Below are 20,974 nucleotides of genomic sequence, written 5' to 3' on the forward strand. Positions count from 1 at the left end.
CTTTGGGGCTTATTAAATTCCCACCGATTGCTACAGAGTCTGGTTTCCATGGAGACCAAGGCCAGTTTGAGCTGAATAGGAGTTAAATATTTCCAGCTTTGAAAGCATGAGACTGGAGAGACAAGAAAACAGGCTCTGCTACTGTCTCAGGTAAATGGTGTATACAAGATCATTTTACAGAAGGAGAAACTGAGGCTCTGAAAAAGTAAATGAGCTGCTTAACACCATCCAGTTTGTGAGAGAGAAAGCACTTAAATCCAGGGTTCCTAGTCTTAAGTCTAATGCCCTTTTGATTGAACTACAGCTTATTACACACACTCCCACCTAACTCCAAGTTTATGTGATTCTATACTTAATCAAATCTTTATTTAATGATTTGGAAAGTACATGTTAGCATCTTTACTAATGGTGTATAGAGAAACACAAACTCTCAGTCAATAAGGACCTACAGTTAATAGAAATTTCAGTATCAGTGAGCCTGAAAAGGTAAGGAGTCTTCTCTTTTATTAATTAACTGTAGTATACTCCTCTCCTTACGAATCAGTGGATAACTAACTTCTCCCAGAGTGGTCAGGAGGAAAAAGTGCATTTTATCTAAGAGACAGAAAAATGTACTTTACAATGTAAAAACAATAAGGAAGAAACAGTCTTAAATTAGGTGCAAAAAAATATATCATCGTAAACCAATCAGAAGATGAGAAAAGGAGTTCAAGTTCAAACCCTCAGTCTTGGCTTCTAGGAAATGTGCTTTCGCAAAAATAATAAACCCCTAACCTAGACACACAATTAACAGCATCCCATTCTTATATCAAATTTGCCTAAAATATCTCAGTCAGTTCAGCTGCTCAGTCGTGTCTGACTCTTTGCGACCCCATGGATTGCAGCATGCCAGGCCTCCCTGTCTATCACCAACTCCTGGAGTTTACCCAAACTCATCTCCATTGAGTCAGTGATGCCATTCAACCATCTCATCCTCTGTCATCCCCTTCTCCTCCTGCCTTCAATCTTTCCCAGCATCAGGGTCTTTTCAAATGAGTCAACTCTTCACATCAGGTGGCAAAAATATTGGAGTTTCAGCTTCAACATTAGTCCTTCCAATGAACAGTCAGGACTGATTTCCTTTAGGATGGACTGGTTGGATCTCCTTGCAGCCCAAGGGACTCTCAAGAGTCTTTTCCAACATCACAGTTCAAAAGCATCAATTCTTCAGTGCTCAGCTTTCTTTAAAATATCTCAAGAGGCCATTAAGGTCATGGTATGAACTCTCCTTCTGCCTCAGTTCACAAACTAAAAGAAAACTGGTTCACACAGTCTCAGAATTGATCATTCCATGCCATGGTGGATTTTGGGTGGAATAGAAAAAATTGCATTCTTGGCTAGAACGTGTGATGAAGAGAGATGTCTTGTTCTTCTGACAGTTTTCAGTTCAGTGGGTTATGTAGTAGGTTCTCAATACCTACCCATTGGTTTGTCCTGACTACTACTGTGAAGATGGGGTTTTAGGGTGGTGGAAATATGGGCATCCCCTGCTCAGTGAGTCCCCGAGTCTTCTTACTTCCTGTTTTAGCACCTAACAGTGGTTTCTAATCTCTTAGTATTCAAATCCATGGTTCTCTACCTAGTTTTAAAAGTTGTTGACATATTGCCTCCTCTTTCCCTTCCCTTTCCATTCCATTCTCCTCTGTGCCCCATCTCTCAAACCCCTCTTGTGGTTTAAGCTATACACACTCATTTCCCTCGTTCAGGCCAATAAGCTCTATAGTCTCTTAAAATCTGATTTCCTCTCCTTCCTGCAAGAGCTCCTCCACGAGTAATCCATCTCACATTGCTCTCCCCTTCCCTGAGTCTCAAGACACTCACCATCAACAGCATACATCTTAGCACTAGACCCATCTGAGTATTTCCTCTATGCTAACCTTAACTCAATTCACCTACACACTCCCTGAAAACAAGGGTATGGTCTTTAGCATCCTCTTTTGGATAGGATGGACATTGTATGGAAGGAAGCTGTATAGCCCAAAGCAAGACAAGTGAGCCCAAAACACTGAAAATTTAAGAAAAAATACACACTGGCACTGTTGAAGGTTCATGAGCGCACTAATGATGTTCAGTACAATGAGCCTTAGAACTATGGGGTCAATTGTTCTTGGAAGCAAATATATTATTTAGTGAGATGGCATGACATAGTGGAATTGATTCCCATCAACCGAAGGGACCTCACTAAGTTCATCCTGACAATAGAAGGATCCATTTTCATCACTGTAACCTCAATACTGGGGACAGTCAGGCAGGAAAGGTGTTAACACCAGTTCAGAATGTAAAGCCAGCTGTTGAGAAGGGAGGACTATAAGCAGTTACCTTGCTTTAGAAGATCCATTTGCAGAACTTAAATTTGCTGAGATTTTACCCTCAGACCTTTACCTGTTTTTAAAGATTAACTGTGGTTGAGTGAATCAAAATAATTTCACAGCAAACAGTCATTTGACCAAAGCAAACCCATTGAGACATAAAGCTCCTAGCTGATTACCCACTTCCAGGCTCCATCAGACATGAATTTATTGATCAAAGGGGAAAAATGAATTGAAAAGTAAGTGTTCATCCAAACTCCATTTCCTGAGTTATCTTGGGGTTACGAGGAGTTTCAGCTATAGAGTTATCACCAATAATCCATCTCACTAGATAGTCACTAGATCTTTTTAAGTGTCTAAAACTCAAAACTACTGGAATAATCTTAGCCGTTTTTGCTGTGTGTTTTCTATAAAGACCAAAGATTTCAATGTTCATCTAGAGACATTTATAGATGTCCCATAAGTAGAGTGACTTTGGGAGTGCATATTAGTGGTATTAAATAATGTACTCTTGTTGATAATAAGAAATCTTTTTCTCCTTAAATTATATAAAATTCTTACTCATTTACTAAGAGAGAGCCAGGTGGTTATACATTAGGTAATGGGTAATTTAACCTAATGTTAAATCCATTAGGTATGATAAACACAGCTAGTGAGTGATTCCTGTTTTGTGTTCATCTCTGACAACACATAAGACATTGCCTGGTCTGGTATATACACAAGCACTTGACATGTGTCATCCACTGTGTCGACATTGAGTTTTCAGGAAAAAACATGATTTCCGTCATCAGAAGGATGTTGAAGATGTTCAATCTGGTGGAAGACACAGACGTTGAATAGAACATAAACACAAAATCATATACAGTTGAGAATTTTGATGAGTGGTAGTAAGGGGAAATTGCTATAAAGAATATGATTATACTTGGAAAAATCAAAAACCTCAAGTTAACTTGGCAATCAGGGAGCTCTTCTCTCAGAAAATGACATTTGTGACTGAACCCTGAAGGATGAGTTGAGGTTGGCCAGGTAAGGCATGGATGGTAAGCCTTCCAGATAGAGCATGAGCAAATGCCTGGAAACAGGGAGGAACTTAGTGTATCTGAAAAATGGAAGGAAGGCAGTGGTGCTGAAGTGAATTGGGGAAATGACATCAAATGAGGGCGCAAAAGTAGTCAGTAAAGGGTAAAAATTTTACCATGAGAAATAACTAAAGAAAAGCAGAGAACTGATGCCATCTGATTTACATTTTTAAAATGAATGCTCTGTGCTGAATGGAGAATGGGTTTGAAGAGGACAGGATTAAATGTCTGGAAAGCACTAGACTATTACAGAAATCTCGAAAGATGATGGTGGTTTGTTCTACAATGGTGTTGATAGAGATGGAAGAAATTGTATGGAATCAATAAATATTTTGGAAATGGAATCTAAAAGGACTTCGAGATAGACTGAATTCTGGGGGATGAGGGTGAAGAAGCCAAGGTTAATGTCACATTTCTAACAAACAGTTGATAAATGGGAGTGCTATTTATGAGGAAGAACTGAGAAAGAGCAGCTTTGTGAAGGTAATAGCAGGGGAACTAGTTTAGCTCACTATGCCAATGAGACGTCCAGAGCAGGATAAGTGCAGTAAACTTTAGGGATAGACTGCAGAGGTCAGAAGTCAACTACAGATCTAGGAGTGGTCATCATATCAACACTACTTGAAGCCATGGGAAATGAGACCTTCCCAGCAAAATGAGAGAAAAAGGGCAGAAGGCTCAGAGTACAGATAGAGGCAATGTGCCATGTATTTAATTGCTCCGTCATGTCCAACTCTTTGCAACCTCATGGACTGTAGCCCACCAAGCTACTCTGTCCATGGGGATTCTGCAGGCAAGAATACTGGAGTGGGTTGCCATGACCTTCTCCAGGGGATCTTCCCAACCCAGGGATTGAACCTAGGTCTCCCTCATTGCAGGCTGATTTTTTATCATCTGAGCCACCAGGAAAGCCCACAGATAGAGGGGGCATCAACAACAAAAAACGTTTAAAGGGAGTAACAAAGATGTGGAATAATAGAAAATTTCAACTGGACAGAAACTAATAAAAGAGAGAGACTTGGCAGAGAGTACTGAATTCTGAAAGGCATAAAAAAATGAGAATTTAAAGTGACCATTAGATTTATTGTTTATGGGTTGGTAGACATGGGGCATGACAAAAGTAGATTCAGTGGAGAGATATGGCATGAAAAAAATTGGAGCATCCTCAACAAGCTGAAGAGGAATAGAACATAGAAAATGAAGACAGCCTTCACAGACAACCCTTTCTAGAAGCTTTACTGTAAGAGAAGGAAGAGAAACAAACTGGGCTGCAACTGGAGACAAATTTGGAGTAAAGACAGATGAGAACCATCAGTGAGTCCATGAAAATGTGAAACTCGGTACAAGTTAGTATCTCTCTTAGTCTAGGTGATCCAAACTATGCCTCAACCAGGACTCAACAAATAAGCAGTTTCTTTTACATTCAAACTGGAGGAGAGGGGTTAGATGACTAAGAAGAAGAAAAGAAGGAATGAGGGAGGCTAACTCAGAAATATCTTATCAGCTGACTGCCACCAGGAAACCAAGGCCTAATTATGCTAGAGTCCATCTAAGGTGTCCTTTAGAATATATTCAGAACTGTTCACCCAAGGGATGGAAGAGTTCACCACTAGAAGAGTTGCCCTATGAGATGGCAACCTCCTAGTACTTCCCAATCTACCCCCTGCCTCAAAACAGTTGAGCAGATTCTTACAAGTGTCCCACTCAGAGATGGTAGAGAAGCCTAGGGAAGAAAATGAGACTGACCCAGTATAACTGAGGCCAGTGTCTGCTAAGTTAAATCTGTATGTAGCTGGCTGCTATGGTAACCACTAGAGTAAAAGATGGAACAAAAGAATGTGAAGCAGAGTATAGCAGTGTCTGATATAATGTCTACCTTGAAGTTCACACATTCTGTGTCCTTTCCAGTCTGGAAAAATGAAATGGCTTGTGTCAAGTTCTTAACATGTCCATTCTCCTGATTCTTGGCCTCCAGAGCTCCCTTTCCCTGTTTAAGATGAATTACTGCAAGTAGCCATGATACCTGATAAGCAAATTAACTGAATAAGGGTTTTAATAAATTCTGGTGACAGAAGCAAGAAATGTTTTAGAAACATCAACCAATTAACCTAGTGTTTTATGAGCACATACTGTATTCCCAATCTGCACATAGTATATGTTGTCAAAGAATATTAAGTGTAGTCTTTGCTTTGATGTCTCATTAAAAAATACTCCATAGACCCATGGGAAGTGATCTAAAAATAGTAGAAGGCTGGATATGATTAAATAACAAATGTAGAATAGGAGTATGTCAAGCTAGCAGATATTTAGTTATGGCAGTGTTTCTGTTGGTATTTCTCTGAGTAGAATCTCAGAGGTGATGGAGAGCAATCATGAAAGCTATTTGTTTTGGTTAGAAATTTCAGACTCCAAGTGATAACAGAAGCTATCTCTGGGTAGTGAATCTAGAGGTGATTTTTTACTGTCCTCTGTAGATGTTTCCAGAAGTCTCACAATAAATATATATTATTTTTATATTCAAAGAATATACCTTTTTAAAAAACCAAAGGATATACAGCCGCTAGAATTCTCATATATTGCTAACTGGAATACGAAATGGTACAGCCACTTTGCAAAACAGTTTGGCAGTTTCTAATACAGTTAAACATACACTCACCATCGACCTAGTAATCCCACTCATAGATATTTACCCAAGGAGAGTAGAAATGGTCTCTCTTTCTCTCTGTCAGTATTGATCTCATTCAAACACACACACACACAATACACAAATGTTTAAAGCAGTATTTTTTTATAATCACAAAACCTGGAAACAACCTAGGTGTTCTTTTACCAATGAATGAACAAATGATGATATACCCATTTAAAGAAAGACTAATCAGCAATAAAGAACAGTGAACTACCAATACATACAATAACATGGAAGAATCTCAAATGCCTTATGCTGTATGAAAGAAGTTCCATAACATATGGTTGCACTGACATGACATTTTGGAAATGGCAAAATTATATAAATAGAAACTAATCAGTGGTTGGTAGGAATAGGAAGTGAAAGGAGAGGTAACTATTGTACAAAGGGGCAACACAGCATAATTTGAAGGGTGGTGGCACTGGGTTTTATCTTGAGTGTGCTGGCCGTTAGACAGTTGTATATGCTTGGGTTAACTCAGGTCTCTACGTGAAACAGTTTATTTTTCAGTGAGAAAAAATTTTAAAGTAAATAACACAATGAAGTCTTAATAAAACCATGGTAACAGCCCTTTCCCACAAATTAAAAACAAAGGGAGCCCATCTCAAGGGCTGTCAAAATAATCAAAAGAAGAACTGATGAAGATGTGTTCTGCGTGGATCACTGAGAACCAAGCAGGAGCAAATATCTGAGAACCATTACAGAGAATCCGTAGGCAGAATTTATGGGCTCTCTGAATACACAAGCAAAGAGCAGGACACCAAAGTCTACTCTAGAATCACAAACCCCAGACACACACACTCTTTCACCATGATGAGCATACTGGTGAAGGTTCTTTATCTTGCCAGCAAAAAGACCAACTGTAGGCAAGACACACAGAGAAAATGGAAATGGGAGTGGCGAGGTATTGGAAGGATTTTGAGTATCTCACAGGAGCCTGAGAAACGCTGAAAAACAGTATGCCAGACAACTCTCATTGTCAATTGAAAATCTTCTTCACCACTGCTGTGGAAGCCAGTTCCACTCAAATTTCAACCAGCTTAATTTCAGCTGGACAACAGCTACTTCTGACCTTGTGTTCCTCTCATTGCTAGTCCCAGGGCAGCTTCTAAACCAATGTAAGAGATATCCAGAGGAAAGTCTCCGGGCACTCACAAGTATACAAGTCAGAGTGGAGAGTTAACATCACGTGGATGCTGTCAACCAATAGGAAATAGTAGTCTGTGAATAAACGCTTCCCTTTCTCCCTCATTCACAGCAACAGTTTTGATACCCATTTTGAAAATATCCTACGTCAAGTCCTTTGCATTAAAGACTAGTCACCAGTAGTGCTGGCCAACTCAACTCATATTGATTATCTTTCCTGCATCTCTGTTTCATTTCTACTGTCCCAACTCACTGAAGTCATATTATCAAATATACTATCTATAAGGCAGTCTTTATCTCAGGCTTAGCTTCCTGGGGAACCCAGGCCAAGACATGAAAGCCTTGGGAAGGATCCAGAATAGCTCTGGAAATCTCAGCTCTAGAAATGTAGGGACTATTTCATGAGCATGATGGCATCAGTGGACTCTGCTCTAACCAACTTCCAACTTCTTCCCAGGAGACAGTTTGATGGGCCCACATGCATCCTCTGATGTCAAAGGGTATGGAACTCATGTCCTAATATTGACATTGACAGAATCACTTGGAGAGGAGTAGAGGCAATTCTTCAGAGACTATGTGGAGGTTGGAAGTAGGGGATCATTTAGGAAAATTCTGTTGACCAGTTGCAAATTACTTTTGGATTATGTTGATTTCTTCTTTTTTAGCAAAGGTGTGCACTGTGTCCATCTTTGTGTCTGAGTGTAAGTTTCTTTTCTCTAAGGTATCAGCAGCTTCCTAAACTCTGATTAGAGCCTTAAAATAGAAAACATAAGCATGATTCATGTGTATTATGGGATTTTCTGGTAGTTTTTCTGAAAGCTCAATATGGATATTTTGTACTTGGAAAGCCTAGATGGTGGCAATTGTTAAAACAGCCAGCTTCTTTTTTCACTCACTCTTATTTTGTCTCCCTCTAGGTTAATATCCAACACAGGGATTAAGCGCTTGCCAGATGTTCACAAGATTCAGTCTCTCCAAAAAGTTTTACTGTAAGTTTGAAGAGCAGTCACCAACTCTTTACTCATAGCTGCTCTGCCCAACAGCCTCTGGGCTGTAATAAGCATTGTGTAGTCTACATCCTCCAAATGTGCTGCTCTGGGTGAGCAGGGGTAGGAAGGTAAACAGCAAACATCCTGGCTTTACCTGAAGACCAGCTAATCTCAGCTTAGTCAGCAGGCTGAGTCAGCAGGCGTCTCAGTCAGACAGTTGTCAACAGAGCCATCTTGCAGCAAGTCAGGAAGCCTCTCCTTTCTTCACTATTGAGGGCTTTTCACACCTCCCTCCTGTTAACTCCCTTTGTCTTCCACCAGCCTCCCCTCCTCCTTCCAGAATGCCCAGGCTGCCCTAGGCATAAAGAAATCACCTGACTGAAGTGTTAATGACAATGTATTTACCTTTTCCCAAGGTATCTACTTTGAAAGAGCAACAGAAAAGGCAATATATAATAGCAAGTTTATCTTCAATAGTGAAATTGTAAGAATCTGGACAGATTCAAAAGGAAGAGGTAGGAAAGAGATGTAACGAGCTAAGGGAAGAAAAGAGAGAGGGAGGGAGAGAGAAAAATAGAGAATCCCCTCTAGTTTCTCAAATTGTCCCAGACAGTTTACTCCTTTTACATTTAAATGTTAGATCAGACTCAACAGGGAAGCTTCAGAGGATGAGAAGTACAAACAGAAAAATGAGATTTTCTTCATCCTTTCAGTCAGGAAGAGGAAAACCAATGGTCAAACTTTTCTGGTGACTCAAAGAAGTCAGAGGAAGAAAACTAGCTTTAAGAAGGAGATTAAAATGGAGGAAGATGAAGGCTCAACTAAGGTGAATGGGGAGGTTTGGTAGAAATGAAAGGTCAGTTTAAGTGACTTTGTCATATTGAGCAGGTACCAACTGGGGAGGCAAGGATAATAAATGAGTACGTTAGAACCTCACACAGTTGAATTAGCCTAGAAAACTTTCAGAGATGTAACAGTCTGTAATTGCAGACTGCATGTCTGCAATTGCACTTTTAAGAAGAACTGATATACTAGAGATAAATTAGATGTCATCAATTTCCCAAACATTGATCTCCTCATCCTCCAGAACAATAATTATTCAAGCATTACCTCAGTTAAAGACTACACCATGCCAAGTAGACTCCATGTGGGGAGGTGACACTGGGTGGAGCTGACATAAATACCTAATCTGTCTGTCCTTTCTTCTAGAGATATTCAAGATAATATAAACATCCACACAGTTGAAAGAAATTCTTTCATGGGGCTAAGTTTTGAAAGTATGATTGTGTAAGTAAAGAAAAAAAATCCAACGGAGTAACATTTGGGTTTTCATGTAATGCTTTGTCATAATGGTATGTTCCTTTTTTGTGGGGTGGCAGGGGCAGGGGGTGTAACTTTGGCACTTCTCCATTCCAATTTCTCTCTGGTTCTGTGTTTTTTTCTCACTTCCCATCTTTACATTTCCAAATCACAGCATGGAGTCATGTTAATAATTTATGATTCTGTGGTGCGATTCAAGTGTTTAAAATTGCTCTTTGAATGATGGTCTCCTGTGATGCAACATCTGTTCTGAGGGACAGAATAACTCATGCATCAATAAAGCTAGTTATTGCCTGGCAAGGCTTTTGTTGCCCAGAGAAAAAGACCAAGGAGGAGTCTGAATCACGAAGATATGGATATTCCCTCATAACCATGCCAAGCAGCTCCTGTTCAGCCCCACACTGGGCATATAAGATGACTTCACATTTGCTTAGAACAATCATGTTTTTTTAATGAGCTTGAGCTACTCTCTATGATTTTTGAGAAAATTTGTAAATGCACTCTACATTGTTAATGAACTATCTTGTAATCATTTGTGCCAGCAGCCTGTGTAGCAGTTTATCCACTTCCCAGGATGGTCAGGAAATAGGGCACTCAGGCTACCCAAGTGCTTATGGGATCCTTGGAAGTTAAATGCACAGAATGACATTTGGGGGACTGGTAATTGCAATCACATATGTAAGAAAAGTATTTTCTCTTTACATTTCACAAATTGCTGTGTTTCTTTAAAATATACGTGTGTGTTTCAATATGCGGTCATGTACAAAAAGCAAGTTCTACTCCAGAAAGAATGTTGGTTCTTTTCAAAGGAGTAATATGATCCAGAGACACATCTATATGAAAAACAAACAAACAAAAACAACAATAAAAGAGAAGGGGAGGGAACAGAGAGAAACAGTAGGCAGAGAGGAGGACATATTGAAGAATAAAGCTAAACACAGTATTTGATGTACATTTACTACAGTGAAAATCACTCAGTTGTGTCCGACTCTTCATGACCCCATGGACTATACAGTTCATGGAATTCTCCAGGCCAGAATACTGGAGTGGGTAGCCTTTCCTTTCTCTAGGGGCTATCCCCAACCCCGGGATCAAACCCAGGTTTCCCTCATTGCAGGCAGATTCTTCACCAGCTGAGCCACAAGGGAAGCTCAAAAAATTTATTACAGAAAACCAACAGAAAAATATGAAAGGGACTAGCAAAGAAATAGAATACATGAAGGAAAATATAAAGTCAAAGGCATGGATTCAGCGTACACAGCAGTAGGACAAAATTGTAGATAATACCTAATCCTTCCACTTAATATTGCTCATGATATTTGAAATCTGTGTCTGTGTGTGTTAGAATGAGTTGATGAGGTGTGAGAAGCATGAAAGAACAAGAAAGACAAAAGAAATAAGCGGTAGGAAATATGTGCAAAGTAAAAGTAATTGTTCTAAGCATAAAGAAGGAGTAATGCAATTTGACATGAGAGTTGAAGGAAGAGTTAAGTGAGAGAAGGAAGGAGGCTGAGAAGGGATGTTGGGTGGAAGATGGGCCTTAAAAGATGAGTGGAATTTAGCCACAGCATTGGCAAATGAGGAGCAGAGGAAACAGAATCTCTAAAGCCAAGAAGGTTAAAACAAAAAGGTAAAAGGGAACTTCTGGAAAATGGTGAGCATCTGAGTACCACTGGCCTGTGTGACAGCAAAGGGATTCTTGGCTTATATAATGGAGGGAGTGATCAACAGAATCAGAGCTACCTGGATGCTTGCGCTGTTTTAAGTGTTGCTCTAAACATACATGTCGTTTTTAAATATTGTGATTCAAATATATGTATTCAAAATGAGTTCATGTGGCAAGTTTATTAATAGAGTTATTTTTATTTTTTTTGACTGCACCAAGGCCTGTGGGATCTCAGTTCCCCAATCAGGGACTGAACCTGGACCATGGGCAATGAAAGCATCAAGTCCTAACCACCAGACCACCAGGGAACTAAGTATTTTTATAGAAAACATATAAGTGGGAACCTAAAATTAATATAAGTCAGATGTCAGTTATCTCACTTTTTAAAAACTGGTGTGTACTAATAACATTCTCACAGTTTTGCACTCTGATATGCATCCTTTTTGTCTAGAACATCATACAGAAAGCAAGCTCTCCTGACCGACCAAGTCTTAACTCTTCCCAAGGGGAGGAAAAGAACTTAAGGAAATAAGAACTTGGGATACCATCTCAGAAACCCGAGACTACCAAAAATAAAAAATAGAGATCATAGCTGCTCTTCACTGACTCCTGTCCATGGATACTGTGTGGATCACCAGAGCTGAGAACCTACTTTCCTAGTGAGGACAGTTTTCATAAGAATCAACACTTCTCAGACATGTCTCCAAAGGACAAATTCACATTTGTGAGAAAAGTTTTTTCCTTTTTTTTCCCCTTAACCTTGGATGTTATCGATATATAACAGAATCAGAAGGTCCACACTCTCCACAGTTTAAGTCTCCAGTTGTTCTTTGTCTGGGCCCTACTTCTGGCTATAGGGGCACCTTCTGCCTCTAGGGACGCCCAAGGGTACTTGGGGGGAAAGAAAAAAAAAAAAAACTGATGATGGCAAAAGCTCTCTTTGCATCTTTCAAAATCCTAAACCCCTTTTCTATTTTATATATATATATATATATATATATATATATATATATATATATATATATATATATATATATATGTAAATATATTTTTAAAATAGTCCAACAATGAGGGATTATCAGACACTTGGCTAGTGGTTCAGGGGGAAATGAAGAGTAAAAGCCCACCACAAGGAGGCCTGGAACCCTTCCCCACCTCTCTATTGACCACGCAACCAGAAAGTCTGAACAGGGAAGTACCTAGCCATGGCCTTGCTCCACATGCGTTTCCTCAACTGGCTTCCATCTTGCCTGCCCCTCAGTGACCTTTCACGGGCCACGGCCTCCCATACCGTCATTCTTTAAAAAGAGGACAGACTCTGCTTCTGGGGCTTCCTGAGCCTTCAGTAAGTGAATATACTGGGGAAAGGACAAAAAAAGACCAAGGAAAACCGTGATTCAGTCATTCCTTAGCTGATGTTCTGCCCTATTTTTTGTCACCATCCTCATGAGGCTAGTTTTAAAACCAGCACTACCTCTCTTAAGGGACTAGGCATGTACTTGACAAATACCACCTTCTCTGGTAATAGTTTGACAGTAATACTGCCTAACATAACCCCCTGGGCAGGAATTCTGGACATAATTTGTTTACTGTGTGATAATCCATTATTGACATCAAAAAATGCTACCTCCTCCACATACAATGGCATCTATTGATTAAGAAAATCTGTAAAGAAAAAGGGCTACTCTGAATACAATAATTATCTTAAATTAGTCTGCATTTTACATAGCCACATCTATTTATATTCATGAAAAAAGTATTAATTATCTAGCCTATAGAAAAAAAGATAAGTGGCACTCACATGGATTTGCTCACCACTTTTGCTGGATTAAGAGTCAGCCAATTACAGCCCTCTATGTCTTTGCATTGATCTCTGAGGAAGGCTTTCTTATCTCTCCTTGCTGTTCTTTGGAACTTTGCATTCAAATGGGTATATCTTTCCTTTTCTCCTTTGCTTTTGGCTTCCCTTTTTTTTTTTTTTTTTTTCACAACTATTTATAAGGCCTCCTCAGACAGTCACTTTGCTTTCTCGCACTTTTTTTTCTTGGGGGTGGTCTTGATTCCTGTCTCCTGTACAATGTCACTAACCTTAGTCCATAGTTCATCAGGCACTCTGTCTATCAGATCTAGTCCCTTAAACCTATTTCTTACTTCCACTATATAGTCATAAGGGATTTTATTTAGGTCATACCTGAATGGTCTAGTGGTTTTCTCCACTTTCTTCAATTTCTGTCTGAATTTCCCAATAGAACGGGAAAGACTAGAGATCTCTTCAAGAAAATTAGAGATACCAAGGGAACATTTCATGGAATGATGGGCTCAATAAAGGACAGAAATTCTAGGGACCTAATAGAAGCAGAAGATATTAAGAAGAGGTGGCAAGAATACACAGAAGAACTGCACAAAAAAGACCTTCACGACCCAGATAATCACAATGGTGTGATCACTCATCTAGAGCCAGACATCCTGGAATGTGAAGTCAAATGGGCCTTAGGAAGCATCACTATGAACAAAGCTAGTGGAGATGATGGAATTCCAGTTGAGCTATTTCAAATCCTAAAAGAGGATGCTGTGAAAGTGCTGCACTCAATATGTCAGCAAATTTGGAAACTCAGCAGTGGCCACAGGATTGGAAAAGTTCAGTTTTCCTTCCAATCCCAAAGAAAGGCAATGCCAAAGAATGCTCAAACTACCACACAATTGCACTTATCTCACACGCTAGTAAAGTAATGCTCAAAATTCTCCAAGCCAGGTTTCAACGGTACGTGAACCATGAACTTCCAGATGTACAAGCTGGTTTTAGAAAAGGCAGAGGAACCAGAGATCAAATGGCCAACATCCACTGGATCATTGAAAAAGCAAGAGAGTTCCAGAAAAATATCTACTTCTGCTTTTTTGACTATGCCAAAGCCTTTGACTGTGTGGACCACAGTAAACTGTGGGAAATTCTGAAAGAGATGGCAATACCAGACCACCTGACCTGCCTCTTGAGAATCTGTATGCAGGTCAGGAAGCAACAGTTAGAACTGGACATGGAGCAACAGACTGGTTCCAAAGAGGAAAAGGAGTATGTCAAGGTTGTATATTGTCAGCCTGCTTATTTAACTTATATGCAGAGTACATCTTTAGAAACGCTGGGCTGGAGGAAGCACAAGCTAGAATCAAGATTTCTGGGAGAAATATCAATAACCTCAGATATGCAGACGACACCACCCTCAAGGCAGAAAGTGAAGAACTAAAGAGCCTCTTGATAAAAGTGAAAGAGGAGAGTGGAAAAAGTTGGCTTAAACCTCAACATTCAGGAAACAAAGATCATGGTATCTGGTCCCATCACTTCATGGCAAATAGATGGGGAAACAGTGGAACCAGTGGCTGACTTTATTTTTCTGATCTCCAAAATCACTGCAGATGGTGATTGCAGCCATGAAATTAAAAGACGCTTACTCCTTGGAAGGAAAGTTATGACCAACCTAGACAGTATATTAAAAAGCAGAGACATTACTTTGTCAACAAAGGTCTGTCTAGTCAAGGCTATGGTTTTTCCAATGGTCATGTATGGATGTGAGAGTTGGACTATAAAGAAAGCTGAGCACTGAAGAATTGATGCTTTTGAACTGTGGTGTTGGAGAAGACTCTTGAGAGTCCCTTGGACTGCAAGGAGATCCAACCAGTCCATCCTAAAGGAGATCAGTCCTGGGTTGCAAGGACTGATGTCGAAGCTGAAACTCCAATACTTTGGCCACCTGATGCGAAGAGCTGACTCATTTGAAAAGACCTTGATGCTGGGAAAGATTGAGGACAGGAGGAGAAGGGGACGACAGAGGATGAGATGGTTGGATGGCATCACCGACTCAATGGACATGGGTTTGGGTGGACTCTGGGAGTTGGTGATGGACAGGGTGGCCTGGCATGCTGCCATTCATGGGGTCACAGAGAGTCGGACACGACTGAGTGAGTGAACTGAACTGAATTACAGCCCATGGGCCAAATCTAGTCCCTGATAAAGGACTTGTTCCTATAAGTCAAGATTTTGATGATAAGGAATAGGAAAGCTGACCTTAAATTGAAGCAAAATGTTACTCCAAACAAAAGAAAAAAAAATCCATTCTTTTCAATAGTAGACCTATATTACAAAAAAAATTGTACTCAATTATTACTATTATACTTTAACTTTGGTCAATAAAAATATCATGAAAATTGTTTTTAATTACTTATATAAAGTACCTGGTGACTTTCCTGGTGGCTCAGATGGTAAAGAATCCACCTGCAATGTGGGAAAGGACAATGTGGGTTCAATCCCCGGGTTGGAAGGTCCCTGGAGGAGGGTACAGCAACCCACTCCAGTATTCTTGCCTGGAGAATCCCATGGACAGAGGAGCCTGGTGGACTGCAGCCCATAAGGTCACACAGAGTCAGACACAACTGAGTGACTAACACAAAGTGCCTATGTAATATTCTCATTTTGCCTCTTGGCCCACAAAACCTAAAATATATTACTGGGCCCATTATGGAAAAAGCTTGTTGACTCCTTCGTCTGGTCCACACCTCCTAGGATCCACCTCCCACCGGTTAGGGACAGCTGCTTCAGCACTGTCACCCCAAGCCAATAGGCTGACAAATCAGTCAGGGAGGCTGGATGTGCTGGGTACACTTGGGAAGGTGTGGGGCAGGCAGGATTGGGGATGCACAGCTACTTCTTAGCCATCAGAATCTACCAGTCTGTTGCTAATGTTCTGAAAGACCTGCATTGCTCCTGTGTGGATTTTCAGCTAACTAGCTTTCAGAGGGAAGAAAAACACACAATGTCCTCCTTTGATTTTAAGCTTGTCGGGCTCCCCACTGCAGCAACAGAAACTCTCAACATCCTGGACCCATGGAAGTGTCCCCAGGTCAGCTTTGGGACACTGCTATTTGCAAACCCACCAAGTCGGACAAGGAAGAGGACCTGATGGCAAATCAAGAGCAAGTGATCAGAGGCTCTTTGGGCTAAGCCCTCCCAACCTTGGGTTTCTGTTTTTGTTTTCAGATCCATTCAGGAGCACAGCAGTGCTGAGTTGTCAGCCCAAGGTGTCCTTGGGCTCCCCTGTCCAGGCAAAGCTGCTCACTGACCTTTGCACAATCCAGATGATGATTCCCCATCCCATCCAACCTCCCCCAGAGCCTCCTCCCTCACCGGCTCACACCATCTCACCCTGTCACAGCCCACAGCCTCTATAATTGATTTCTCTTCCTTTCTGGCTTAACCCAGAGCCACCTCCACAAACTCCAATAGGCAGGTCCCTATGGGTCATGGGAGATGTTCAGGTTGTCTGACAGTTTAATTAGATCACTTTTTGATGACAGCCAGGCCCGCTGCTGTGAATGAGCATGAGTGAGAGGCTTAAGGCGATAGAGAAAGGGGATACAATATGTTCTTTCTCTGTCTTACAGACACTTGTTCAATAACTGCATTATTTCTGTCCTTCAGGATGGGAAAGATCTTTGTCTGCTCCTCCCATGGCATCATTTCTGCACATGAATGATGTGTGCAAACACCTTATGGGATCCAGGCTGCTATGCCTAAGTGTGCCTTCTCAAAATTAAATTTCATTGATTTCTCTGAATAAGTAATACATGCACATAATGCAAACTTCCAGCATTACAAAAGGTTATACAGTGATAAATCAGTCTCCCTTTCACCCTGCTCCCTGAGTCTTAGGGTGGTATTTTATTTATGCCACTAACCTGTGCTGTCTGACCTTGCCCCAGTGCTTCCAATTATGAAACTCGTGTACTGTTTGCATCTGACATTATTGGTTTTTTAATGGGTCTTTTATTTCAGATGGCTGAGTAAAAATGGGATTCAAGAAATACACAACTGTGCATTCAATGGAACCCAACTCGATGAGCTGTAAGTAGCCCCGACTATTCTTCCAGGCCATTTAGAGGGAAATGGCTCTTATAACAGTGATGTTTATGTGGCTTTGTGTTTCCCTCCTTCTTTTCTCAACTCCATCCCCAGGAATCTAAGTGATAACAGTAATTTGGAAGAACTACCTAATGATGTTTTCCAGGGAGCCTCCGGACCGGTCATTCTGTGAGTAGCCTCCCTCGCTTCCAAGTGAAAGAGATCAGCATCTGTAAGTTAGCAGTCAACTTGGTCCAAGAGATCAGTGTCTGTAAGTTAGCAGTCAACTTTCTCCCATTCAGGGATGCTTACAGTACAGGGCTGGCAATTAAGATTAAATTTTATCTGCATCATCTGCAAAGGTGTATAGGACAATTTAGGGCTGACCTACACTCTAAATAGCAATACAGTAACAACAATAACAACAACTATCTAATGAGCACTTACCAAGTCCCAGAGAGTGTTTCAAAAATGTAAGAGGCATTTTCTAACTTAATCCTTATAATAACCTCTGTGGTAGGAGCTATTTGGTCCCATTTTAGAGAAGGGAAAACTGGCTTCCCTGGAGGGGTCAATTTGCCCAAGATCACAGAAATTTTAGAGCACAAGCGTAACACCAAACTGGTCTGAATCCTAGGACACTCTTAACCACTCTGCTATACATCTCTTCCCTGAAAGGGAAAGCACAGTTCTCCATCTTCACCCTCAGGGTCCAGGAGTTTTGTTCAAACCAGTGAGAAACACACACATTTGTGTTTGGCTCCTCTTTGCCTCAATTCCAGATCTCCTCGCGTGCCACCAGAGCCTCATGGCACTGTATCAGCGCCTCTCCTTCTATTGTTGCTTGCTCATCTTCATTTCTCCCACCAAGAGTGACTTTCCTCTGTTTTTATTTGCCCCTGCCCTTCCCTTCCACTCCAACCCCCAGCTCTTCATTGACAATCTCTGCTAACAGTGAATTCCTCCTCCTGCAACTCCTACAGCCCTCATGGCTGAAGGGCCTAGGTCTGCAAGAGCTTCTTTAAGATGTATTTCCCCAGGTTCTAAGCAAGACCCACTACATCTATGGACAAATGTATTACAGGAAGAAGAAAGGTATCCAGAAGGAAGGAGTCAGATGTAAGAAGAAATAGTAAGCAGAGAAACAGATAAACACGCGAACAGATGTAAAGGTTTGCAGAATGACTGTTACATAGCTATCCTGAGGTCAGTTCAGGCACTTGGGAGCCACTAGCTTGTACCTCTTACTTGGCAGTCAGTACATAGGTTATTAACTTACCTGCCTACCAACTATCAACATCACCTTCATTTTCACCAAAAAGCTTTCCAGTTCACCCTTGAACAACACAGGTTTGAACTGCATGAGTCCACTTACATATGGATACTTTTCAATAAATATGTACTGTCTGCAGTTGGTTGAATCCTTGATGCAGAACTATGGATAAGAAAGGCAGGGCCATGGGACTTGAGCATCTATGGATTGTGGTGTCTTCAGTGGGCCCTGGAATCAATTCCCCACAGACACCTGGGGGCAACTGCATTCTCCTTTAGGTTGGAACCTGTGAATCTCTAGAATGAGAGCCTGTGTGGTAGAGCAATAACTCTATTAATGATTATTAATGATGATAAAGGATCTGTTGTAACTTTTATGTGGGACTCTGTCTCTTTGAGTAAGTTCAAAGATCATTCCAGAATGCCTGGTTTCAGAAAGGCAACATGTACAAAGGAAGGGATGTTTGCACAATTAAAGCAGAGATGCCAGAGAAGACTACCTAGGTTTAAAACCAGTTCTCTCACCTCTCTAAACCTCAGTTTCCTCACCTAAAACAATGACAGGAACAATAATATCCATGTCCTAATACTGTTTGAAGCTTAATAATAATATATATGTAAGGGTGTGTGTGTATATATATACATATATAGAGAGAGTGAATATGTATATTCACTCATTGAGCAGATAAGCACCAGCCCTATGCTATGCACTGTATATAGTGCAAGAAACAAAAGTTCTTCCTCACAGAAAGCTTATGTTCTTATGAAGGAGAGTCAGATATCAGAACTAAATATGCAACTTAATATATTGAACTATGATGTACGCTATGAAGCATCAAGTAGGACCTGGGGGTAACAAATGTGGAGCGCCAGGCATACAGCCCCTGTGCTTCAACACACAAAGTCCTTAGAACTTGTAGGGCTTCCCTGGTGGCTCAGTTGGTAAAGAATCTGCCTGCAGTGCAGGAGAGGTGGCTTCGATCGCTGGGTCAGCAAGATCTCTGGAGGAGGGAATGGCAAACCACTCCAGTAGTCTTGCCTGGAGAATCACGTGGACAGAAGAGCCTGGCAGGCCACAGTCCATGGGGTCGCAAAGAGTTGGACACGACGCAACTATCACTCAGAACTTGTAATGCTTAGTCAATGTTTCTTTTTTTTTTTCCATTTATTTTTATTAGTTGGAGGCTAATTACTTTACAATATTGTAGTGGTTTTTGTCATACATTGACATGTACATATACACCATGGAATATTACTCAGTCGATGTTTCTTATTCTCAGAGTGCCTGGGAGACAAACAGAGAAAGTGTATTTGATGTCTTTGACCAGGAGAATAACAGTGTGTTAATTTCACTTAGTGAACAGTCCTAAAGGTTTTGAACATACCTAAACCAGCACCCCTGTTTTTTATGGCAGAACATGTCTGTGATGGGGTAGGTTTCCACATGTGACCTGTACCAGATACACTATGACATCACAGCACCTTAACTACTGTCTGCTACTGAGAACATTCGAGCTGGACAGGATCTTGTCTAGCTCACCACCCAGCTGAGGAAAACAGAACCAGAAATGGGAAGTAACTTGCTAACCATCACACTGCTGCAGTAAGTGGCAGACCCTGGACCAGAAGCTAGGTCTCCTGCCTCATATGCCATGCATTCCCACCATACCATGTCACCTAAAGTACTTCAATAGGTCCAACTGAACATCTAAAAGGGACCCTCAATTTACTGTGAACTAAAACAGGGGGAAAAATAACTATAAACACCAGAGCCCGCCCCCAGCCCAAGAACACTAGTAAAAGGTACACACACACAGCATAGAAGAACGTCCCCTGACGTGAACAAGTGGGTCCCAGGCTGAGGCACTGCACAGTATGTCTGACCAGGTCTCCAGTGGAAAACACCAACACAGACCCCCAACCAGCCCTGCCACGAGTGCCAGCAAGAAGAGGGATGACATCATCACCAGCAGTTTTGCAGAGTCCTCAAGTTACAGGCCCATTTTCTACACTGTTACACAGGAACAGTGAGTAAAATTTACAGAAAATCCAAAGGAATTATGAAGCATTTGCCATGACTTAAAAAGGTAGAGGGGCTTCCCGCCTGGCACTAGTCATAAAGAAACCACCTGCCAATGCAGGAGACATAAGAGTCACAGGTTTGATCCCTGGGTCAGGAAGATCCCCTGGAGAAGGGCATGGCAACCACTTCAGTATTCTTGCCTGGAGAATCCCATGCACAGAGGAGCCATGGGGGTCACACAGAGTCGGACACTACTGAAAAGACTTAGCAAGCATGCAAAAAGGTAGAGAAGGATAATACATTTCTACACCTTCTCATGTCAATGCATGAGGATATGTGTGTAAGATCCTGGCCTACACCCCAGTCTCTAACTGCTGATCGCCTCCTCCTCCTCCCCTTAGGGGCAAGAAGGTTGGTCAACTTAACACTGAACCTTCTTTTCTGGGGCTTTCAGGTTGGATGTTTTCCCAGCCTCTCTGGCTGCTAACCTGGGGCTCTAGGACCTAGTCTATCCTCTATTTCCAGCCTTATGTGCCAATCCCAGGTAAACCCTGACCT

General features: G+C 41.2%; 1 protein-coding gene across 2 annotated transcripts in view; it reads left to right on the top strand.

The window, feature by feature from the left end:
- The window catches only part of FSHR (follicle stimulating hormone receptor), a 184,046-nt gene that overhangs the window by 145,664 nt on the left and 17,408 nt on the right, over positions 1–20,974 (top strand). Inside the window, exons 5-8 of one of the 2 annotated variants that reach the window (XM_065927365.1) lie at positions 8,177–8,248; positions 9,458–9,535; positions 17,056–17,124; positions 17,236–17,310. In XM_065927365.1, the coding sequence (XP_065783437.1) occupies positions 8,177–8,248; positions 9,458–9,535; positions 17,056–17,124; positions 17,236–17,310 (294 nt within the window). The remainder of the gene's footprint in view (positions 1–8,176; positions 8,249–9,457; positions 9,536–17,055; positions 17,125–17,235; positions 17,311–20,974) is intronic. The other variant, XM_065927366.1, reaches the window with a different exon arrangement.

Source organism: Muntiacus reevesi, chromosome 3 (genome assembly GCF_963930625.1).
Source record: "Muntiacus reevesi chromosome 3, mMunRee1.1, whole genome shotgun sequence".
Classification (NCBI taxonomy): domain Eukaryota; kingdom Metazoa; phylum Chordata; class Mammalia; order Artiodactyla; family Cervidae; genus Muntiacus; species Muntiacus reevesi.